At 56.9% G+C, this 21391-nt stretch overlaps 2 protein-coding genes across 2 annotated transcripts in view; one reads left to right on the top strand and one right to left on the bottom strand.

Annotated features, from left to right (window-relative positions):
- BAIAP2L1 (BAR/IMD domain containing adaptor protein 2 like 1) overlaps nucleotides 1-4543 on the top strand; it is a 110935-nt gene extending 106392 nt beyond the window's left edge. The window contains exons 13-14 of the mRNA XM_050784021.1: nucleotides 3720-3757; nucleotides 4229-4543. Coding sequence (XP_050639978.1) covers nucleotides 3720-3757; nucleotides 4229-4304 — 114 coding nt within the window. The 3' untranslated portion in view covers nucleotides 4305-4543. The remainder of the gene's footprint in view (nucleotides 1-3719; nucleotides 3758-4228) is intronic.
- Nucleotides 4544-6273: 1730 nt separating this feature from the next.
- Nucleotides 6274-21391, bottom strand: part of BRI3 (brain protein I3) — a 128385-nt gene continuing 113267 nt past the window's right edge. The window contains exons 2-4 of the mRNA XM_050784181.1: nucleotides 16218-16474; nucleotides 15705-15807; nucleotides 6274-6683 (exon numbers count right to left, since the gene is read on the bottom strand). Of these exons, the coding sequence (XP_050640138.1) occupies nucleotides 6551-6683; nucleotides 15705-15807; nucleotides 16218-16359 (378 nt within the window). The 5' untranslated portion in view covers nucleotides 16360-16474 and the 3' untranslated portion in view covers nucleotides 6274-6550. The remainder of the gene's footprint in view (nucleotides 6684-15704; nucleotides 15808-16217; nucleotides 16475-21391) is intronic.

A 21391-nucleotide genomic window follows, 5' to 3' on the forward strand; every position in this document is an offset into this window, starting at 1 on the left:
CCTGCATTTCACAGCGCGCGTTCACCATGGCGTGAGCCCCTCCTGAGAGCAGCCGGTGCCCGTGTGCAGGCCTGCACGCATCTTCGTTTGCATCACAACATGGGCACCTTGGCTTCCAAAAAGATCCCGGTGACTCAGAGCAGTTGGCTTTTCCCTGTCGGGGCCTCAGCGTCCCCATTTTGAGAATAAAGGGGTTGAACTAGATGCGAAGTGAACTGGAAGACAAGTCCGGACCACAGACGAGGACGGGAATGGGTTTTCACACTGAAGACAGGTGTCAGCGAGGGCCACTTTTGTTGCAAGTAACTGGCCTCCAGCTGGCTTGGAAATGTTCCTTAGGGATATTCCGTTCTGCTCAGGAGCAAGGCCACCCTGCGCTGGCCTGGATCACTCTGTCCTGCCCTCTGCAGTGAGAGACACCAGCATTCTCTGCTGCAGCCCGAGGAAAAAGCGGTTCTGGGTGCTCCGAGCTGCCCGGGACCCCTCTGAAAGCTGGATCAACTAGTCCCCCACCCTGAGCACATGGCTATGTGGTGGGCACCCTGGAAGCTCCGTACAGTCAGGAAGGGGGTGTGGAACAGGCATCGGGTGACGGGCGGTCAGCCAGTGTCCACACACAGATTTTGGATTCCTGGGGGAGATGGGGGATCACAAGATGTGTCCACCCTGGCCGCAGTCAGCCACTTGGTGGCCTCGCTGTACAGTCTCCAGTTGCAGCCCAACCCACTCTCGTAGTGGCCACTGGTTGCGTGGCCTTCGTGGTCTCCTGTCTTGCTGGGGACACAGGACATGCAGCAGGCAGTACCCGCGGGGCCCTGGGTGCCGGTGGCAGTGCTGCCTCTGGCTTGGAGGTATCCCCCACTGCAAGGAAAGGGAACAGGGAGGAGGGCAGGTCTAGCTTCAGTGACCACCACAGTGGGCTGAGTGTGTGCGGTTGAGACAGACACGCAGGGAGGATGCTGTGAGACCCTTGGAGGCCACCAGATAAGAGGCAGCGTATGTGCCAAGCCCCTGCCCTTGTGGATCTGCTTTGCCCTGGAGAGGGAGGCAGAGAGGCTCCTGCCAGCCCTGTATCCAGAGGGAGTGCTGAGGTTTCAGGTCCCTGAGGAACATGTAGACGTTAAACGGGAAATCTGCCTGAACACGTCCACTATGTTTTTGTTGTTGGTTTTGTTTGTTTTGTTGTTTTGTTAGGGGTTTTTTGTTGTTGTTGTTGTTTGTTTGTTTTTTGGGTTTTTTTTTTGAGATGGAATCTCGCTTTTGCCCAGGCTGGAGTGCAGTGGCGCAATCTCAGCTCATCACAACCTCTGCCTCCCAGTTCAAGTGATTCTCCTGCCTCAGCCTCCTGAGAGCTGGGACTACAGGCATGAGCCACCACGCCCGGCTAATTTTGTATTTTTAGTAGAGACAGGGTTTCTCCATGTTGGTCAGGCTGGTCTTGAACTCTCAACCTCAGGTGACCCACCCACCTCAGCCTCCCAAAATGCTGGGATTACAGGTGTGAACCACTGTCCCCGGCCCAATACGTATTTTAAAATGAACATCATATTACAGAATACCACAGACAGAAAAGCACACGATGAATTTTCATGATGTGACTCCGTGTACCCAGCAGGATGTTCCCAGCTCCCAGGATCACCCAGTGTGGCCCACCTCCGTGACCATCACTTCTCCAACACCAGACTCCCCAAGCCCTGCTTGGGGTCAGCGCTGTGCGGTGACCCGCTGTCTGCACAGAAGCTGGTTCTGGCTCTCTCATTGATGCGTGTCTGGTGTTTCCGGTCTGGGCTGTTTCCCTGGCGCTGCCCGAGTGTCTCGGTGCCCATGGGTGTGTGCCCTACCTGTTCCTACGGGGAGCAGGATTGCTGGGCCTCAGGCGTGTGTGCACGGGGTTGGCCCGACACTGAGTGGCTTCAAGCTGTCATCTGAAGCGTTCTTTTTCCTCCTCAGTCCTCCTGGCAGGAGTTGGTGCTTCTTGCTGCGTTCCTTGTGAGGATTCACTGGGACGCCTTTAAAGTCCCGTTGGGGCCCAGGAGGCTCTGAACAAGCTCCGGGGTGTGCGTGGGGTGGGCGGAGGGGGTTTCTGGTTTCCAGTTTGGGAAGCGCCTTCCCCTAGCGTAAGCTGCACAGGGAGTCGCTGTTGGCCCCAAGGAGTCAGAGGACTCCAGTGGGAGGGGAGGGCGGAGTGGAGTCAGGCTTGGCCCGAAGCGTGCGTCAGGCCCAGCCACGGCCCGGCCGCCTGCCCTCTGGGTCACAGGAGGCCTTTCTGCAACAGGGTCCACGAATGCTGGCACCGTGAGCACACGCGACAGGCGCCCTGGTGCATTTAAGTTATAAATGAGCCCATCATCATCACAGAGCACGAACCTCACACAGGCAAGGACTTCCTTCGAGGCCTGCTAGGGAAGCGCTGCGTGCCCTGCAGGAAGTCACTTTCGCAGCCATTTAAAGCCCTGTAGGATGTGCGAGGCAGGGCAGTGGCTTTGTGCTCCAGTGATGAAAAGCAGACACTGAATTGGCCCCAGCTGCCCTGCCCAGGGGGTCTAGGGAGGGTGGGGTAGGCCTCAGGCCACAGCCCTGGGGCCTCCAACCTGCCTTCTGTGTCCACAGTCTGTACACCCAGCAAGCAGTGCAGGCCATCGCAGAGGAGGCCTGGCCTGGGCCTCCACCTCCAGGAACGGCCTGCACTCCAGCGCCGGCATCGGGCACGAGAGGGCCTCCCTAAGTCAATCTCGAGAGGTGTGCATGCTCCCTGAGACCCCCCGGGGGTGCCGAGACGCTTCCTGGGGCTGTCAGGAGGGTGTGGCCGGGCCGCAGGCTGGTTACACGGTGTTACACTGCCCTCTCCTGGGCGGCTGCCTGACTCTGCTCCCTGTGTGCGGGCTGGAAAGATTGTTAAACCCGGCAGGCTTTTTGGAGTGAGGCAAAGAAGGCGGCACACACCTGGCCCTGGCCCGCACTGGGTGGCAGGTGCTGGAAGGAGGTGCTCCCGACCCCGAGCTCTGTAGGCACCTTTGAACTTTGGTTCCACCTTCTCTTTTCCTCAGTTTTTCAGCTTCCTACAAGATCCCTGGCTCTAGCAGCCCCAAAGCCAGTGGGGTTTTATTTTTACTTCCTGTTTCTTCATGTCATGCTTCAGGAGTCAGCTCCCAAAAAGCACACCCTAGTCACTAGATTCTGCGCAAAAAAAGACCGTGGCTGAGGACCTGCAGGATCTGTTTCCCCCGAGTCAGAGAGGTTCTGTTTGGCACAAATGTTTTCTTCTGTGATGTCGCTGTTGCTCAAGCTTCATTCTGTGAAACTGTTTCCGAGTTTAGCTGACGGCTCCACATCACAGGTGACCCGCGCAGGCAGTGCCATGCTCTGTCCATGCTCTGACACCTGGGAGGGCCGTTACCGCCTTTCAGAGCGTTTTCTGTTCTTGCCTTATTCTTCCAAGTGAATTTAGACAGTCTCACAGATTGGGACAGGGCACTTTTAAACATCCCTTATGTTTTAGATGTCTTTACCTTCAGTCTTATTAAAAATCTCCAACACAGGCCGGTCGCAGTGGCTCACACCTGTAGTCCCAGCACATTAGGAGGCCAAGGTGGAAGGATCACTTGAGCTCAGGAGTTCGAGACCAGCCTGGGCAACATAGCAAGTCCCCATCTCTACCTAAAATAATTTTAAAAAGACCAATTCCAAGCCCTCCATAAGCCTCTTTATCTTTCTCACAGAACGATGCCAACGGGACTGCGAAGCCGCCTTTTCTCAGGTAGGTGTGGCCTCCTGCGTGAGCCTCAGCATGTGACATTGCTCTTCCCCACGGTGTCCCCAGAAGGGCCTTCGGTGCCGTGCCCAGGAGGCCCAGCCTGAGAAAGGCCTCGGCCTGTGGAGCCATGGGGGACTGCAGCCCCCTGCTCCCTTTACCACCTGCTTTAGACCACCCTGGGAGCAGGGCCTGCCACCCCAGAGCAGCCCCCATATCACACGCAATGCAGGACTACAGAGGTGTGGGTGCCCATGTCCAGAACGTTTAAAACCTGGGATCATTCTGCAGCGGGTGGTACGGTGTAGGACTCATCACTGAACAAAACTTCCACTCAGAAATCGCTGCTGGGACCTGTGCAAGCTGGTGAGGTGGTCAGCCGCAGTCTCACAGGGCAAGAATGGGTTATTAGCGCTGTTAAAATCCAGTTTCCCTCTTGGAGTGGAAGTTCTGAAAGGTTTTTCTTATCCCCTGCAGCGGAGAAAACCCCTTTGCCACTGTGAAACTCCGCCCCACCGTGACGAACGACCGCTCGGCACCCATCATTCGATGAGAAGACGGCCAAGGACTCTCCGGGCCTCTCCGGTTCTCCCTCGCGGAATGATGGGCACGTCCTAACTCTAATGTCGCCTGCCTAAGCAAAGCATGCTTCTCTGTTTCACGTAGTTGGGTTGACACATTTCTGCCTTTAAGATAAATGAGTAATAGTCTAATGACCAACTCAGTCATTTAAAATATTTTCTTCCTATTCTGTTCAAGAAACAGTAAAACTTGGTTTCAATCTTTACTGTATTTTTTTAAATGAATTTTTTTTCCTTAACAGCCAGAATAAGGGATAGTCTGTGCTTTCATGACTGGCTTTCTGCACCTGATGTCAATGAGACCCATTTTATTTTATAAAGCACGTGCTCTTAGTAGCATTATGTCTAAAGAAAATATCACGGAAGTTTGCATCTTAGCATGCAAATCATAATTTTAAGCAATATAAATTATGAAAATACTATATGAATGTAACTTAACTTAAAATGTTTAATCAAAGTGTAGAGCTTCCAGAGATGGAGAAACCCCTGCCCTCCGTCCGACTGCACCAGAGCTGTAAGTGCTAAGACGCTTTGCCTGCCCTTATCACAGCCACATGTAGCACTTGACGAAATCCCTTCCGAGAGCTCCTTTTCTTGGTAGTTAGGAGTCACTGACTGGAGTCGCTGCACACAGCCCATCCAGGACACAGGCCTGGGCGTCGGAGTCACAGCTCCTTGTGTTCTCACTCTGCTAGCTGGCCAAAGCTGCATCCATTACCAATACACTCAAACTTCTCGGGGTCTCGGTTTCTCCGTGTTTGAATCGGGTACAGACTCTCGAGGATACGTGTAAAGCCAGGATGACCTCTGGTGCCTGGAGAGGGCGGGTTTTTCAGCCTAGCAGCCATGATGCCCTCAGAACCTGGCCCTGTGGTACAGATGTGAGGACTGCGCACTGGCTGCCCTAAGGCTGGGGCTGGAATTCACCTCTGACTGCCAAAGATCTGGATCCAATTCCCAGCCCGGCCCAGGTATGGGGGAATCCCAGCATTTTGTGAGACTGAGGCAGGCACGTCACCTGAGGTCAGGAGTCTCTACTAAAAATACAAAAATTAGACAGGCGTGGTGGTGCGTGCCTGTGATCCCAGCCACTCAGGAGCCTGAGGCAGGAGAATCGCTTGAACCCGGGAGGCAGAGGTTGCAGTGAGCCAGATCATGCCGCTGCCCTGCAGCCCGGGTGACAGATTTCCAGCCCAGCCGCTCTGTGTGTGTTGTGGGGTGCTGGGGCTGTGGCTTATCACCTCTCCTTTGGCCTTGCCTTAAGTGTACTACTTTCCTGTGAGGCTGAGACTGGGAGAGGTTACATGCAGGTAAGCCAGTGGACGTGGGCGATGCTTCAGGCTCCTTCCAGCCAGGTCCAGCAGTGTCACCATCTGCTTCTGCTTCTGCTGGGAGGACAAACCAGACGCATGCCCCCCACCCCGCCCCCAGGAAGGGCTGCAGGCACCATGAACTATATGTTAACGCCCCCAGTCTGTCCTACAGAAGGGCCTGCAGCCACGTGAGAATTCAGTCCATGCAAACCCCATGGCCATGTTCCCCACTTCAGACGTCAGAGGCAGGGCTCAGCCCCATCTGGTACCATGGGTGACACCTGGCCTTTGGCGTTCCCCCTTGGGGATGGTTCTGGTTTTGTTACGGGGTTGAAGACAAGGACCTGGGGGGTCTCAGATGCAACCTGCAGGCCCCAGGTTCCACCTCCCAGACCAGAACGGGGGGATGACCTTGTCCTTGGCACCGAGGTGCCTGTTCTGTAAATGTCAAGGGATTATAATTTTAATAATAAAGAACTTGAAAACAAGCATATTTTCTTGAGCTATAAGCGCCTGTTGACTACAAGGTGGTCAGGCCTGGCCTGGGGAGCGCCAAGGCAGCAATGCCGGCGTCGTTCCGGTCTCTCCTGGGTGTCTGAAAGCACCGAGTAAGCAGCACCAGGTCAACAATGGTATGAATCTCATTTATTGAAAACATTATTTCTCACCTTTCTCAAATTGAAGACTGCAGAAAATAAAAGCAGTGCTTTATTGAGTTGTCATGAGCCTCGGGCGGGAGCAGCAGCGCTGCCGCTCCACACTCCGGGAAACCGCAGCTGGCGTGTGCCACATCTGTCCCACCTCGCTTTACAAAACAGTTCTGAAGCTTAATCAAATAAAACTATTGTACACAACATTTACATTAGAAAAAGAGCTGGGGTAGGAGAGCCGGGCCTGCTGCTCCTTTAAGCGAAGGTGGCTCCGCAGTTGGGGCATCTTCGCTTCCTCAAGGCAAAACAGCAGATGAACCCAAAGGGGAACAGGATGATGGCCAGGAAGATGCCCAGGAAGGTGAAGCAGTCCTCCAGCACCCCGACCCTGCGGCAGAGACAGGCAGAGAGGGCGGCACCGTTAGGACCCGGGCAGCCAGAACCCTCACCCCTCCCACCCTTGCACTCAACCAAGCAGTGGCCATGACTGACATGAGGACCTCCGGTGAAGGACAGTGACAATCCGCCTGAGAAAACAGCCCCCCCACCGCCCAGCCACAGCCCACTGGCCCGGAGAGCCCCAAGAACCATCTGCATGTGCCAGTTCATAGAATGGCCAGAGCTGCTATTTAATCACTAACATTAAAAGAAAAGGGGAAGAATAAAACAGTTGAAAAGTCTTATCAGTTAACCTTGAAAGGCAAGGCTGGGTGCATGGTGGCTCCTGCCTGTAATCCCACCACTCTGGGAGGCAGAGGCGGGTGGATCACCTGAGTTCAGGAGTTCAAGACCAGCCTGGCCAACATGGTGAAACCCTGTCTCTGCTAACAATACAAAAATTTGCCAGGCGTGGTGGCATGTGCCTGCAGTCTCGGCTACTTGGGAGGCTGAGACAAAGAGAATCACTTGAATCCAGGAGGCAGAGGTTGCAGTGAGCCGAGATAGAGCCACTATACTCCAGACTGGGTGACAGAGCGAGACTCCATCTCAAAAAGTAAAACCTTGAGAGGCAAGATCATTTTAGTGCCACAAGCCACACATATCTGCTCTTAGAAAAGGAGCAACCAGAGGCCAGGCACGGTGGCTCACACTTGTAATCCCGCCACTTTGGGAGGCCAAGGCAGGTGGATCACGAGGTCAGGAGATCAAGACCATCCTGGCTAACACAGTGAAACACTGCCTCTACTAAAAATACAAAAATTAGGCCAGGCACGGTGGCTCAAGCCTGTAATCCCAGCACTTTGGGAGGCCAAGACGGGCGGATCACGAGGTCAGGAGATCAAGACCATCCTGGCTAACACGGTGAAACCCCATCTCTACTAAAAAAAAAAAAAAAAAAAAAAACAAAAAACTAGCCGGGCGAGGTGGCGGGCGCCTGTAGTCCCAGCTACTGGGGAAGCTGAGGCAGGAGAATGGCGTAAACCCGGGAGGTGGAGCTTGCAGTGAGCTGAGATCCGGCCACTGCACTCCAGCCTGGGCAACAGAGCGAGACTCCGTCTCAAAAAAAAAAAAAAAAAAAAAAAAAAAAAAAAAAAAAAATTAGGCACTGGGGCAGGCGCCTGTAGTCCCAGCTACTCAGGAGGCTGAGGCAGGAGAACGACATGAATCCGGGAGGCAGAGCTTGCAGTGAGCTGAGATCGCGCCACCGCACTCCAGCCTGGGCGACAGAGCAAGACTCCGTCTCAAAAAAAAAAAAAAAAGGAGCAACCAGCAAGCTTAGTGGGTCCCGTCAGTGTTTGGGCTTTTGTTGGATTTCTGTTCCTTTGGTAGTGGGGGTGGGTTAATGGGAGACTGCAGTCGGCCATGTTCACACAATGTCTGAAGAAATAATGTCTTATTTCTCAAAATGTGATCTCAAAGTCTCCTCTTCAACAAAGTTCAATGTAACAGACTAAGACACCTAAAGGCCATCCCACAAATCCTGCACCAGTGAGCACAGGTTCAGTGACCTGCAATCATTGAACCCAAGTGTCAGTTTCAGAGGCCCTAAAAGTAGGAAGCCAGAAGCCGAGTGCTCAGCTCAGCTCCTTAGGCTATTTCTGGAAAGTTCTGGACACAGCTGAAATTAACCACACTAGCCAGCTCAGCACAAATGAGAAAAGTTTTGCTCCCACCAGACAGGCAGCCCCCTACGGGCTCCTTCTGGTCCTCCTGGGGGCCCAAACCCCTCCATCCAGCCAGTACTGAAGTAAGTGGAGAGAGAACACAACAGTGTGGGGGTGTCTGACAGGTGATGGGAGCTGGTGCTTAGTGGGGAAGGGGAGCCTACAACAAGGTGGTGTGGTCGCCCGCCTGCAACAGGGAAGCGTGACTACCTGTGCCTTGCTAAGGGAAGAAAACTTGGCCACCTGGGGAACCCTACTCCCATCCCAGCACCCTGCATGTTTCCAAGCTGCTTTCTGGGAGTTTGGACTCATGAGGGCCACTGCCTCCACCACTGCTAGGCAAGGCAGGCTGGGGAGCCCAAACCCCACCCACAGAACCTATTCCCTACTTCTCCCGGGATTATGGAAAATAAACCAGAATATTCTGAAGTTGGGCTTTCCACTGCTGAAAGAAAAAGTTGCCGGGCACGGTGGTTCACGCCTGTCATCCCAACACTTTGGGAGGCCGAGGCAGGCAGATCACCTGAGGTCAGAAGTTCAAGACCAGCCTGGTCAACATGGTGAAACCACGTTTCTACTAAAAATACAAAAATTAGCCAGGCATAGTGGCGGGCACCTGTAATCCCAGCTACTCGGGAGGCTGAGACAGAACTGCTTGAACCCGGGAGGTGGAGGTTGCAGTGAGCCGAGATCGCACCACTGCACTCCAGCCTTTGCAACAAGAGCAAAACTGTCTCAAAAAAGAAAAACACTTCATGCCCACCTGCCTCCCTCCGGCCTCCTCAGGGAGGTCCCTTCAGCCATCTCCAATGGAGCTGGACACGGTGGCTCACGCCTGCAACTGCAGCACTTTGGGAGGCTGAGGCGGATCACTTAAAGCCAGCAGTTCACAACCAGCCTGGGCAACAAAGTAAAACCCCCCTGCAACACCTCTACAATTTAAAAGTAGCCAGACACGATGGTACACATTTGGAAAAGGGGGACCATTCAGCCGGTTTGGGGAAACTTTTCTCCTAGAGTCCCTGTGTTCATTCGTTCTCAAAAGGCTCTGAGCAGTCCTGCGGCCAGCCCTCTTGTACCCAGTGTTTCCCAGACTCACACAGCGCCACCTGTCTGTGTGGAGGGGCGGAGCTGGGCTGCAGAGCACACCGTGGAGCTCCAAGGCAAAGCCAAGCCAAAGACCGGAGCCTGTCAGCAAAGTTTCTACTTCTTGCGTGGACTTTTACAAAAGTGTCCCCTGTCTAAGCACCACAAGGTCGTCAGGCCACCACACTTGTTCAGCCTTGCCCAGGGCTGCCCCTGCCAGTCCAGACTGGGCAGGACACCTCCGCCCAGCCCTGCCGAGTGCAGCTTGCCCTGCCCGGCTCCAGGACCTTCTCCCCGGGGTGTCGGGTGGGCAGAAGCCCCAGCTGCCACAGCTCCCAAGACCACACAGTCGAGATGGGGGAGCCCCGGGAAGGCCGAGCACCAGCTGTGTCCCCACAGATGGCCATGACAGGCTCCGGGGGAGCTGGAGGGAGCGTCTGGGCTTCCTTTCCTGTTTCCTTCACGGCATCTACGGTCAAATCCCAGGAAACACACTGGCTGTATATTCTGGTTAGACAATGTCCCATGAAAAAGCAGACAGGGAGGGTGAACCAGCTGAGAAATCCTTCCAGGGAAGAAGCCTGCCCCCTGGCGTGGTCCCCAGTGCCACCAGGCCCCCCTCAGCCGGCCCAATCAGTGACCATCTGAGCACCTCGCCTCAGGACCAAAGCTGCTGAGAGGCAGGGCTGCGGGCAGAGCCGACTGCCTGTTCAAAGGCCCAGAGGTGCCTGGGAGGAGGCTGGGCAAAGGGGTGTGGGTGGGGAGCCCGGCTGGAGCCCGCCCATGGGGCACAGCAGAGACATCCAGGTGCAATGGTGCAATGGGCGGGGGTGGGGCTTCAGTGCTGCCTGGTGGCCCCGCCCACACCAGCTTCCCACCTGCAGCTGCTGCTCTCACCAAGTCCAAGGGCAGCAGCGCCCTCCTGCTTCCTAATTCTCCATCCAGACCCCAAAACCCACCTACTCCGTCAGAGCTGAGAAGTGCAGGAAGGCTGCTCACTCACGTTGGATTCCCACTGCCACGGGCCAGGGCGCTGGCCCACCTGAGCGCCAGGATTTCCAGCAGCGCCAGCCCAGCCCACCCAGGCCCCGGCGCCTCGCTTCTCAGCACCTCGATTCCCAGCCCCGGGGCTGCAAGCAGCGCCATGGGCCAAACCAAACGCACTGACCCCACGGCCTCCCAGGCACAGGGAAACACCCTCCTCCTTCCAACCCACGGAGCTTCCGTCCAGACCCATCCTGTCCTCAGCCAGAGCACAGGGCTGGCCCGTTTGTGCCACCCTGGGCTGAGCCCCTCAGTCTGGGGACCCACTCTGGCACCTCCTAGGGCAGCCTCCCCATCCCTGGTCCATTCAATCCCACCCGCCTGCCCGCCTCCACGCCACTTAAAGACAGGGCAGGAGGGCCAAGGCCCCTGGGTGTCTGGGGAGAGCGAGCCTGTTTCCCTGCAGTACCGCCCAGGAACTGGACAGATCCAGCCGCCCCAGGAGGCTCAGGCCTCCGCCAGCAACAGGAGGCTGTGATCCAGACCCGAGAACCCTGAACAGGCTTCGAAGGCCCGAGGGCTGGCCAGGAGAATTCGGCCCTCACCTCTGGCTCTGGGGTCAGCTGGAGGGTGGGCAGCATACCCTACCCCCCAGGATTCCACAGCCGCACCCACAACTTCAAACACCAAGAGGCACTGAAGGCAGAACTCGCTGTCACTTGACAGCAAACTCACCTGGCAGCAACATGTGACCTAAACTGGTGTGTGGCTATTTATAGTCGTAATTTATCCTAGTTTATCTGAATATTCATGTCTTGCTGCAGAAATATTAAAGTTTTAACTGCAGTACTGCCCTAGACCTCAAAAGGCGTGTTGGCATCATGTGCTTTTTAAAACCCCAAATCTTCTGAACTGAGAAACACGATCCAACTTCTAGGCCAAGACTCCCCAAGCTGCAGGGCCAGCACTGGAGGGGAGAAGGGGAACCCCCGCACCGGAACAGCTGCCGTCCCTGCCAGCCTGTCCGTCCCCACGGCCTCCAGTTCTCCCTTCCAAACCCAGAAGAGCCCACCTGGATTGGTGGGGTGGGTTTCAACCTTCTCAACCGCTCGGGTCCTGACCGGCTCCCTCTAGCGGCCCCTCCCCCACTCTTGCGCAATAGGCCACGCGGCCAGGGAGGGATCATGGCCACTGGCGAAATTAGGGAACTGACTAATTCCAAGAGCACTCCCTTAAGGCGACTCCAGCCCTGCAGTGAAAGTGGCCAGTCAGGCCACTGTCATCCACCCGGAGCTGGGCCCTGGGACAGTGGAGGCCACAGGGCTCCCGCCTCACCAGGGACAGAAGGGGCTGGCAGCAGGGCTCTGAGCTGCCCAGGGAAAGGGCCATCCTCACCCTTCCTGTATCCCCACAGGCACTTTACAGGAGCCTGAAGCCCAGGGTGTGTCCAGGGCCTCCCAGCAGGGAAGGGCGTGGCTGGGATGTGAACCCAGATGGGCTCACAGGAGGCTAAAAACCGGGGTGTGTCCAAGGCCTCCCAGCAGGGAAGGGCGTGGCTGGGATCTGAACCCGGATGGGCTCCCCAGTCACAAGCACCCATCCTGCAGGCCCGTTCTCCCTCCAAGGCAGCCCCCAAAGGCAGGCAGTGTCACAGGGGGCTGCCCCAGGGCACCCAGCTGCCCTCTGTGCATACACAGTGGCCTCGAGGCACCATCCACGCCCAGGAACAACCCCAGACCACCGCACCTCGCTGGAAGGCGGAGCTCGCCAGGAAAAGGGGAGACACAGGGCTTCCTCAGAGGGCTGCGGGCCTGAAGCCATGCTCAGCGCAGGGCGAGGTGGCCCCAAAGCAGCTCCAGCCAGCTTCTGGCTGTCCCAGGGTATCCACTCCCCCTACAGGGGTGGGGGAGCTGCCTCGCTTAGGGACAGTTCACCAGGACCTCCCAGGGCCATTCCCAGCAAACCCAATGGCCAGGGCCAGTCCCAGCCTCTCCTGTGGAAGAAAGGCCTGAGACTCTGCCTGCCACCACACCCACCCCAGCGGTGCCACTTGGCCCGCAGCTGGGGGCAAAGCCCAAGGTTAGAAACTCAGGAGGCCACTGAGGCAGCACTCGGACCCTGAGGTCCACAACCCTGCCCAGCAAGCAGCCTAGGCCCAAGCTCCAGCCCATCCGCTGCCCCCACACCTCAGGCCAAGACTGTCAGGACAGGGACAGCCCATAGGCCACGCATATGGGCAGGGCCGTCCCAGCTAACTCAGCTACTTCCTCAACCAGGGGAGCGCTGGCTTCCAGGTCACAGGCGGTAGGAGGGACCAGCCCCTCCACCACCATCATCTGGAAGCCCAAGGATGTCACAGGCTCCTTCCCCTCCAGCCCTTCCCAGGCTCCACAGTCACCCCCCCGTGCCCTCCACAGCCCACCTCTGCCCCTCAAGGGCCGTGGCAACCTCCATGCTGGCTACTGAGCCGCACCCTGGACCTCTGAGCAACATCCGCCCTCCACAGCTGTTCCTTTCACCGTCCGAAGAAAAGGTGAAATCCTTTTCAGGACTTCCTCTCTGGTCACCCCCAAAACTAAGTACCCAATGACAGCCCAGCCATACTCATGGGGGACTGATGCGGGCCAGGCCCTGTGTTGCCAGGGCCTTCCCCACTCCTGCGTTCCTGGTTTTCAGGGCACAGGCTCTGCTCCAGCCCAGGAGAGCCTCCCAGTGCAGCCACCTCATCCTGCACCTAGGTATAACCACACCCCAGCAGAGAAAGACTGGCCTCCCTGGGCAGAGAGGCCCAGGCCTTGGGCAGGGCAGGGCAGGGCAGGGCAGGGCAGGGCAGGCGTGAAGCAGGAGGGCAGGAGGAACAGGGGCATATCCACCGCTGGGCTGCGGAAATGCTTCCTCATAAACGGCTAAAAAGGGCAGACGGAGTCAGGAAGCTTCAGCAAAGGCCTGGCCAGGGCAGCAGTGCCACAAGGGACATAGGCTTCTCTGGCCAAGCCTCACTCAGAAGGACTAACAGACGTGTGACTTGGACAAATTCCTGCCATGCCACCAGGCAGGGAGGGGGACAGAGCCCGGTGGGCTGGACCTGGGGCAGGAGGAAGTGTGGTCACGTGAGCGGTATCCTGTCTCCCGGCCCCAAGACGGCAGGCGGCGGCCAGACGACCAGACATGTGTGTCTCCACTCTCCTCGTAGAAAGGAGTGGCTCAGGGACCACACACCCCCTCCCGACACCAGCAGCAGAGCACCCAGCCCCCTGCTCGCCCTCTGGCTGCGGCAGGGCACAGGGGCCCATCCCATGCCCAATGCTGCTGCAGGGGCCAAGCCTCGGGGAGCGGTGGCCACTCTCCAGCATCCAGGGCACCACAGGCAGAGTGCAGGGACTTGTGTGCTGGGAGGGCCTGGCTGCAACCCAAGAGGTCGCCAGAGGATCAGAGTGCTCTGGTCCCAACTTAAAGGACTAAGGACCCCCCAACCTTGTCCAGAGAGGACCCAGCCTCCACCCTGCCTGGTGCAGCTGCCCAAGGGCAGAGAGCACAGTGATCAAGTAACTGAGGACCCCACTCCTGTAGCCTCTGGGGGCCAAGCCCAAGATCCTCCACAGCACAGCAGAGCACAGCCTGACCCCACTCCAGGTTCTGCATAGCTGGGGGGCACCGCCGGGTCAGCGGAAGCCATGGGCCTCCACAGGGACACAGCTCCCACCTAGGGAAGGGGAAGTGGCAGGGCCAGCACCCCCATACCGACAGCAACTGCGCCGCCACCTGGGCGCCCCCCCAGCCCTGGGATATCTGGGCCATCCCTCGCTGCCGCTGGTCTCCCACATCTCCAAGTTCAGGGGCTTGGGCAGAGAAGAGCTAAGAGCTTCAGAGACACCTCACCAGGCACCCCCATGTCCCAGACGGGGAAACAGGCCCCCCTGTTCCTGGCAGGACCAGGACTGGAATCCAGCTCCTCCGGCAGGCTGGACACTGGGATGGCAAGGCATGGACAATGACACGCAGGCAGACCCTCTGCTCCTCCATGTTCTGAGTCCCCTCCATGTGCCTTCACACCCACACAGCTCTGCCAGCCCCCTCAACCCGGTGCAGCTCCCAGAGAAAACTATGTCCCGGAGGCAGCCAGCGCCCCACCCTGCCCTCCCCTCCACCTTCACTCCAAAGGCCAATGTTTCTGCTGGGTGGTGACCAACTGTGTCAAACTGACGTCCCAGTTAGGGTTTGTCACGGGGTCCCTATGCAGGCAAGCGGCCACAACCTGCCCCTGAGGTCCCAGCCTCTTGTCCCCACCTCTGGGATGCCCTCCCTCTTCCCAGGAAGTTGCCTGCTAAGGCTCTGAAATCATTCACTTCCCCATGACTCTGCTCTAGGCCTTACACACACACTTTTGAAATCAAGTATAAGTCCAAACCAGGGTTTCTTAATTCCATCTCAGCGGCTTCAACTTCCTCCTCCCAGATACAGCTGAAAACCCTGTCCCCGCCAACTCTGCCCCTACTTTCTAGGCAATCCGAACACCCCCAGCTGCCAAGGATTTATATTTAATTAATCCTTATTTAAATCTGAATCCTCAAAACCTCCACAAAACAATCCTCTAGCTGCACCTCAGGGTCCTATGAAAACCAGAAAGCCTGTGCAGGTCCAATGCGAGGATATCAAAAAAATCACTCCTGCCTCAAAGAACCACCGGGCTTCCATCCTGGTCCAGCTCCTGAAAGGGCGTTTCAAGCCAGCTTTGGCTAAAGCAGCTCTTACAGCCGTCGCTTCTCCCACTGAGGTCTCTCCTGCTGGTGCACTTACTTCCAAATGCCCCTTCCGGGAAAACGAAACCTTCCACCACCTTCGATGATCGACTGCAGAGTAAGCTTGTGGAAATTGAAGAAAAATGCAGACACCTGATTCCTTGCAAGTCCCAGAACAAAGACGAAAAGACCACGAGTCCCGTTGTTACCTTTTCTACATCCCAATCACTTGGGGTGCAATACCCCAAAATCTAGAAAAAGGAATCCACCCTTTTGCCCCCACAAAATGTGTTCAGAGCCAATGGTGAGTGGACCCACGCTCTCCCACACCGCATACGGGCAGCCTGTCTGTTCCTCCCATAAAGGGCTCTCATCAAGATCCAAGTCAAGCCGGACCCACTCCCACAAGCAGAGCTGACTTTGTGAAGTCCTGGGGGGTAGGGCGGGGATCCTCAGCGTTTCCAGGGCCAGTCCCCAGGCTGCAGACCCACTCACCTGCAGACAGGACAGCCTCCCACGACCACGATAGAGTTGGCAGGGTACCGGGTGACGGTCCGGCTGTGGATGTTGTAGACCCTGGGATGGTGGGTGGGTATCCCTGTGGGGGGGAAGACAAGTCATTAGGGTGCAGGGAGGAGAAATCGGACCGCGATGGGGACTACTCATTCCGTACCCCCACCTCCACCCCGCTAAAAAAGCCCCCGGTCTTTTCCACCCTCGGGACGGCCACCGCGGGCCTGATTCGGCGCTAATATGCCAACAGCGAGCGCCTCGTGACACAAAGTTCATCTGGGGCAGGAATCCGGCCCCGCCGGGTACGACGGGCCCGAGGACGAGAGCCCCGGGGAGGAGGCTGGCCCTCGGCGACGCGGGGTCCCGAAGCCGGCCCGGGGACCTCCAGCTCCAGGAAGGACCCCCGGGCGGGCCCCGCCGGCCTCCGGACCCGCGTCCCCCGCACGGGCTTGCCCCCTCGAAGCCGATGGCGGGGAAAGTTGGTTCCGGGCCCACCTGTGACGAGGTAGGGGTAGGGCGGCGGCGGGGGCGCGGCGGGGATGGCGCCGTAGCCGTGCGGGCCGCACGCGTAGTCGCCCTGGCCGGCCTCCAGGTTGTAGGCGGGCGGCCGCTCCTGCAGCAGGGGCTTATGGTCCATGGCGGCCCGGCCGCGCCCGCCGCTCCGGCCCGGCTCGGCTCGGTCGGCCCCGGCGGGGGACGCGGCGGCGGCGGCGGGGACGCGGCAGTCCGGGTGGCTCGGGTCCCTCTGAGGCAGACGCGGGGCGGGGCGGGGCGGGCGCGCGCCGCGGGCTTCCCCCGCCCTCTCCGACTCAGTCACAAGACCGGGGTCACGTGGGCGACGGGAGGCGGGGCGCGAGGGCGGGGCCGGCGGGGCGTCTTAAAGGGGCCGCGCCCTCCCGAAGCCGCCCTGCCAGCTGCGCCCTGCGCTCCGCCCCGCCCCCTCGCCGCGGCTCTCAGCTCTCCCGTGGAGGGGAGATTTCCCCTCCCCCACCACGACCCGGAGAAGCCCCATAGGGTCGTGACCTTTAGGGCCCGCGGATGCACCCCCACCTCCCGCTACGCCCCCATCTCCCAAGCCGGCCGAGGTCCCCTCACTCGTGGAGGAGGGGGAGGGCGGGGCCTGAGAAGGGGCGGGGCCGGGTGGGTCTCAGGCCGCCCCAACCCCAGCCCTCTGCCCCCGCGATCGCCAGAGCTCCCAGCAATGGAAAGGGTACACCCGGGCGTGCACCCCAGCTGCGGCCTGTGCGGTGCTCAGCTGCGGCGCATTCCCTCCCTTTGCCTTTTCTTGGACAATTAGGTGTTACAGGGGTAGTGGCCAGTGCTTACAAATAACTCCCCCGTTTGGGGACAAAACCATAAATACTGGGCACCTGCCGCGTCTCCTCAGTTTCCCTAATCTTCAGGCAGCCCTGCCAGGTGTTCTGCTTACCCTCTGGAGGACAACACGGGACCGGGATCAGAAGGGGGAGGGGTTTGGCCGTGGCAGGTGCGGGTCAGAGCCCGTATCTAAACCTGGGTGTTTTCTGGCCTCGGGGACAGCGTCAGGCGCCCTCGCTGAAACATTTCCTCATACAGGGTTTCACGGGTTTGCCAGAACAACTTTAAAACGAACGATTGGAACGTTTAGGATTCCTTGCGTCCTTAGCGCCTCTGCACCTTTTCAGGGGCACCTGTAGCTGTTACTGTATTCTGTCTCCAGTTTTCTCACCTGCATTTTGATTTCACCTGCACTGTAGCTCTGGGACGACTACAGCTCTTCTCGAACCACGCCTTTTTAATTTTTAAAAAAATTTTTGTAGGGAGGGCCGAGGGTGGGGGCTCTCTTGCTCTGTCACCAGGCTGCGTGAAGTGACACAATCATTGCTCAATGCAGCCTTGACCTCCTGGGCTCAAGTCATCATCCCACCTCAGCCTCCTCAGTAGCTGGGACCACAGGCACACGCCACCATGCCCAGCTAAGTTTTAAAAATTTTTATATAGGATCTTGCTATGTTGCCCAGGCCAGTCTCAAACTCCTGACCTCAAGCAATCCTTTTGCCTTGGCCCCCCAAAGTGCTGGGATTACAGGTGTGAGCCCCTGCACCTGGCCTTTTTATTTTTTAATAAGGAATCATCATATATATATATATATATATATATATATTTTTTTTTTTTTTTTTTTTTTTTTTTTTAAACAGAGTCTCACTCTATGGCCCAGGCTGGAGTGCAGTGATGCAACCCTAGCTCACTACAGCGTCAACATCCTGGGCTCAAGTGATCCTCCCACCTCAGCCTCCTAAGTAGCTGGGGACTACAGGTGCACGCCACGGTGCTCGGCTAATTTTTTTATATTTTGTAGAGATGCGGTGTTGCTATGTTTCCCAGGCTGGTCTCAAACTCCTGGGTTCAAGTGATCCTCCCGCCTCAACCTCCCAAGGTGCTGGGATTATAGGCATGAGCCAACATGCCCACCTGACCATCATATTTCTTTATCACAAGTCCAGCTCTTCGAAGCCCATTCCCATTTTGTACGTCCTGTCCTAGTCATCATCCCCACAATCCTCGAAAGAGGAACTGAGAGGTGGTCCAGGTACACTAGAAGACTGAGGAGTGGCCCCTGGCACTAACGAACAGCCAGATCAAGAGTGGAGACTGGGCTGGGCGTAGTGGCTGACGCCTGTAATCTCAGCACTTTGGGAGGCTGAGGTGGATGGATCACTTGAGGTCAGGAGTTCGAGACCAGCTGGACAACATGGTGAAACCCTGTCTCTACTAAAAATACAAAAGTTGGCTGGGCATAGTGGGCGGGGGGGTGGTACCTGTAATCCCTCGGGAAGCTGAGGCATAAGGATCACTTGAACCTGGGAGACGGAAGTTACAGTGAGCCGAGATCGTGCCATTGCACTCCAGCCTGGGCGACAGTGAGGCTCCATCTCAAAAATAAAAAAAAAAGAGTGGAGACTGGCCAGGAGTGGCCAAGGGCTTTGGAGCCAGTAGAGGCCCTGGTAGGCAGTGAGGAGGCCATTGTTCTTGGGGGCAGCTGTCCGGGCACCATAGGGTGACAGCCCCTGGCCAGAAAATACTGAGGTGCAACCTCGTGCCTCATCAACCATGAAGAGATGTGGCTCAGGTCAACCATCCTAACACCTGGTCAACAAGGACCACCTGGATTCTCCTCCCAGCCTTGCAAACTGCTGAAGAGTAGCAGCTGCAGGCCTGGTGATCTCCTTTCCTATCAGATCAACAAAAGCTGGCACATTTTCCTTCAATTTCATGGCTAATTGTCCCTTCACTTCTCTGCATTTCCTGATAAACCCCACAAAATCCACAGCCGCTGGTCCCCTTCTCTTCCAGTAATTGTTTTTGCCCCAGCAATGCCCCTGGTTTGGAGTCTGTGAACGCCGGGGTGTCGTTTTGGGATGTCCCAGCATGGCTTTGACCAGTGCTGCCCTCAGACACAAAGCAGTTCCTGCCCCTTCAAATGTGCAGCATGCAGAAGATGGAACTGCTATCCCAGGCTGTGTGTGCAGTGCAAGCCCTGGGGGGCCAAAGAGGACGATGACAGGGACACAAGTAGCAGTCAGATAGGGAGGCAGACAGTAACTGTGGTGAAGGGAGCTTTGTATGGCGAGAGGGGTGGAGGTGCCACACACTGGCTGGTGATGAGCCTGAGTGCCTGGAGAGTTCCAGGACCACAGCCTGGCTGGGAAGGCCAGTGGTGAATCAGCCCCAGGGACCAGTGGCAGAGCATTCCAGGCAGAGAGAACTGTGATCCCAGAGAGTACACAGTGGCCCATTATATGCCAGGGCTTGTCACTGGGTGTGGCCAGAGCCCTGGAAGAGACTCTAGAAGGTAGAGGTGGGGCTGGCATTGGCATTGGGATAGCATCCTGTAAGAGCTTATTGGGGAACTGCGTAGAGTTTGAACAGGGGAGTGTGAGCATCAGATTTCAGTATTAGAAAAATGTCTTTGAAGGGAGGGGCACAGTAGCTCATATCTGTCATCCCAGCACTTTTGGAGGCCAAGGTGGGAGGATCGCTAGAGGCCAGGAGTCCGAGACCAGCCTGAGCATCATAGTGAGACCCCCGCCCCCCCGCCCATCTCTACGGACAATTTAAAAATTAACTGGATGTGGTGATGCATGCCTCCAGTCCCAGCTACCCAAGAGGCTGAAGTGGGAGGATCACTTGAGCCCAGGAGTTTGAGGCTGCAGTGAGTCATGATCACACCACTGCCGACAGAATAAAGTGAGGCCACCAATCATCTTGGCTGCTATGTGATGACAAATTCGCATGTGCCAGGCTCTGTACACAGCTCTTTATATGGCTGGCATCTCTGCTCATCTGCAGGACCATCCCATGAAAGTGGCCATTCCTTTCCCCCAGGTGCTTGATGAGGAAACTGAGAACTGGACACAGTGGCTCATGCCTGTAATCCCAGCACTTAGGGAGGCCGAGGCGGGCAGATCACTTGAGGCCATGAGTTCAAGACCAGCCTGGCCAACATGGCGAAACCCCATCTCTACTAAAAATACAAAAATCAGCCGGTGTGGTGGCTCACACCTGTAATCCCAGCTACTCAGGAGGCTGAGGCACGAGATCGCTTGAACCTGGGAGACAGAGGTTGCAGTGAACCGAGATCACGCCACTGCACTCCTGCCTGGGTGACAGCAAGACCCTGTCTCAAAAACAAAAAACGGGTGGCTCACGCCTGTATTCTCAGCACTTTGGGAGGCTGAGGTGGGCTGATTACCTGAGGTCAGGAGTTTGAGACCAGCCTGACCAACATGGAGAAATCCCGTCTCTACTAAAAATACAAAATTAGCTGGGTGTGGTGGTGCATGCCTATAATGCCAGCTACTCAGGAGGCTGAGGCAGGAGAATCGCTTGAACCTGGGAGGCGGAGGTTGTGGTGAGCCGAAATCGTGCCACTGCACTCCAGCCTGGGCAACAAGAGCAAAACTGTGTCTCAGGAAAAAAAAAGAAAAAAAAAAAAGGGCCAGGTGTGGTGGCTCACACCTATAATCACAGCACTTTGGGAGGTTGAGCGGGGCGGATCACTTAAGTCAGGAGTTTGAGACCAGCCCAGCCAACATGGTGAAACCCGGTCTATACTGAAAATACAAAATCAGCCAGGTGCGGTGGCTCACACCTGTAATCCCAGCACTTTGGGAGGCCAAGGCGGGTGGATCACAAGATCAAGAGATCGAGACCATCCTGGCCAATATGGTGAAACCCCGTCTCTACTAAAAATACAAAAATTATGGTGGTACACGCCTGTAGTCCCAGTTACTTGGGAGGCTGAGGCACGAGAATCGCTTAAATCCAGGAGACGGAGGTTGCAGTGAGCCAAGATTGTGCCATTGCACTCCAGCCTGGTGACAGAGCGAAACCCTGTCTCAAAAAGGAAACTGATGCACAGAGAGCTTCCATACGTTTCCAAAGCCTCCCAACCAGTAGAAGTGGGTCTTCAAACAACAGATGTACCACACTTAATCCTAGGATCAGGCCGGGCGCGGTGGCTCAAGCCTGTAATCCCAGCACTTTGGGAGGCCGAGACGGGCGGATCACGAGGTCAGGAGATCGAGACCATCCTGGGTAACACAGTGAAACCCCGTCTCTACTAAAAATACAAAAACTTAGCCGGGCGAGGTGGCAGGCGCCTGTAGTCCCAGCTACTCGGGAGGCTG

This window comes from Macaca thibetana, chromosome 3 (genome assembly GCF_024542745.1).
Source record: "Macaca thibetana thibetana isolate TM-01 chromosome 3, ASM2454274v1, whole genome shotgun sequence".
Taxonomy (NCBI): domain Eukaryota; kingdom Metazoa; phylum Chordata; class Mammalia; order Primates; family Cercopithecidae; genus Macaca; species Macaca thibetana.